This window comes from Cyprinodon variegatus, unplaced genomic scaffold (assembly GCF_000732505.1).
Source record: "Cyprinodon variegatus isolate N-32 unplaced genomic scaffold, C_variegatus-1.0 Scaffold607, whole genome shotgun sequence".
Taxonomy (NCBI): Eukaryota; Metazoa; Chordata; class Actinopteri; order Cyprinodontiformes; family Cyprinodontidae; genus Cyprinodon; species Cyprinodon variegatus.
In genome coordinates, this window is record NW_015151060.1 from 1 (window position 1) to 2099 (window position 2099).

Genomic DNA, 2099 nt, shown 5'->3' on the forward strand with positions numbered 1-2099 from the left:
GTTACAGGAGGGCCTCGTTAGTGGGCAAGTGTCAGCCTGGAGATGTTGGACTGATTTCTTTCCTCTACTGTGGAGGCTATCATCCACACTGCTTCTCTAGTTTATTAGGCTGTTTTCTTCTGGCAGGAAGAGTCATCTAGACAGAGTGGCCCTCACTGCTGCCGTTTCCTCCCTGCTCTTCACCTGTCAGCCTTATTTCAACCACCTGGAGTCCATCGGCCGGAGCAACACGTCGCTGTGCGCTCATATGCCAGCTGATTATTGTTCAAGGGTAAATGTCTGAAATAATCCAAACCTCACTTTTTAAAACACACCTTCATTTGGAAAATCCCAAAACATCTTCCTCTGTAAACGCTGCCTGAAATCCAGCAGTCATTCATCTATGGTTCTTTGCATCTTTTAATGGTAAAACCACAAACTTCAACACATTTTTATGTGATGCAACAAAAAAAATAAAGGTTGAGGATAAAAATTAGAGATCATTTTCACTTTTTTTTTTTTCTTTGCTTCGCTGGTGTTTTTACTCCTAATAAAATCTAGTGTCCCAAAGGCTTCAGTCTTAAACAGATCTCACTTATCTCAGTATAAATACATTAAGTCGGGGGGTTATTGGAGAAAAATCAGTCAGTAAACAGAGGTGGGTAGTTGCTTGTCTTTCTTTTACTTGAGTAACATTCTTGTGAAGCATCACTACTATTAGAGTGAAATGTCTGGTTACTCTGAGTTACTAGAGGTGTTCAGAGATTAGCTGAATGTTCATGAAACAGTAGATAATGTCAGTTACTCTGCACTAATATATACATTAATCACACTTAGGATTGATTTTATAAATTTTATCCTAACAAATATTAATTTTGAAAACAATTTTTTGCAGGAATTATTTTGTACACAAAATGTATGTAATGTATTACGTATTTGTATTTTACTTTACTTTAAAATACAAGAACTTGCACATAACTTTACTAGAAAAAGCTGTTTCAGACAAACAGCAAGTGGGATTGCATTTTTCTGCTGAATAAAAAGAAAAAGAATTAGCTAAAGAAACTGAATAAATGTGGAAAAACTTGGTTATGGATTTTTTGAAAATGTGATTGGAATGTATCTGTAACTTCAAACTGCAGTTAACAGCTGAATCATCAGAAGATTCTGTAGAGTAGAATCATTTGACAGGATTTTGGCAGAAACTCAAATTAAAAGCAGAAGATTTGCTGAAATTTGACGAAACAGAAGAAAAATCCAAAAGCTCATGTTTACCTGAAAGTTGAAAGAAGTTGAACTGAAAATATTTTAACAAGACAAAATCCTTTGTTAAAGAAAGAGTAAAATTAGCAAAATGTAAAGGATGTAAAACTTTGCTCCAAGTAATCTATCCACCTCTGGCAAACAGCATCATAAAGAGCAAAGACACTTGATCTTTTAGAACATTTCAGATGCATGAAGGCAACACATAGTTTATAAGAATTAGAGGCGATGATAAAAAAACATGAATGATTGAAAAAGGAGAGTTTTCTATTGAGGATCAAAGAGCTTGTTGATGATGTTTAGCAGCAGTTGTGGAGCATTTAGATCCATCTTAGAATGAAAGTGGGTTTAAAAGACGTAAAGAGTAACCCCCTCCCCCACCCCCTGTGTGTCCTGCAGCTGTTGGACTTCTCTCAGCAGCTGTGTGAGCGCCTGGAGCAGCTGTTGCTGACCTACGCCAGCTATGACCTCATCAGTCTGGATGAAGCCGACCCCAACAGGTAAACGCTCATGCAGCTTTTCTAACTGGAATCTGCTCTGACTTCTTCTCTGCCGCCACCAAACCATCCTCCTCTGCTCCCCCCTCCCCCAGCACGTCTCATTTCTGCGTCGGTCAGCTTCAGCTGGGTCAGACCAAGCTGACCACCTTCCGCTACTGCAAGCCCACGCCGTATCTGTCCCAGGTCGACACGGGAGTGCAGAAACGCATGCGCTGGAACGTGGAGAGGTTCCCAGAGGACAGCGAGCAGGAAGAGACCCAAACCGACTAGTGAGTCTGGATATTTTTTTACTGAACATCAGAGCCGGTCCCTGACGCTGCTCCTCTACCTTTCAGCTACTTCCTGTGTTATGAGGAC

At 40.2% G+C, this 2099-nt stretch overlaps 1 protein-coding gene across 1 annotated transcript; it reads left to right on the forward strand.

Annotated features, from left to right (window-relative positions):
* Positions 1-126: 126 nt before the first annotated feature.
* On the forward strand, positions 127-2078 carry LOC107096232 (chromosome unknown open reading frame, human C19orf67; the record flags this gene model as incomplete). The annotated part of the gene is made up of 3 exons (XM_015392806.1): positions 127-271; positions 1642-1742; positions 1835-2078. Coding segments are annotated over 3 exons (424 nt in total), but the record flags the coding sequence as incomplete, so codon positions are not given.
* Between the last annotated feature and the right edge of the window lie 21 nt (positions 2079-2099).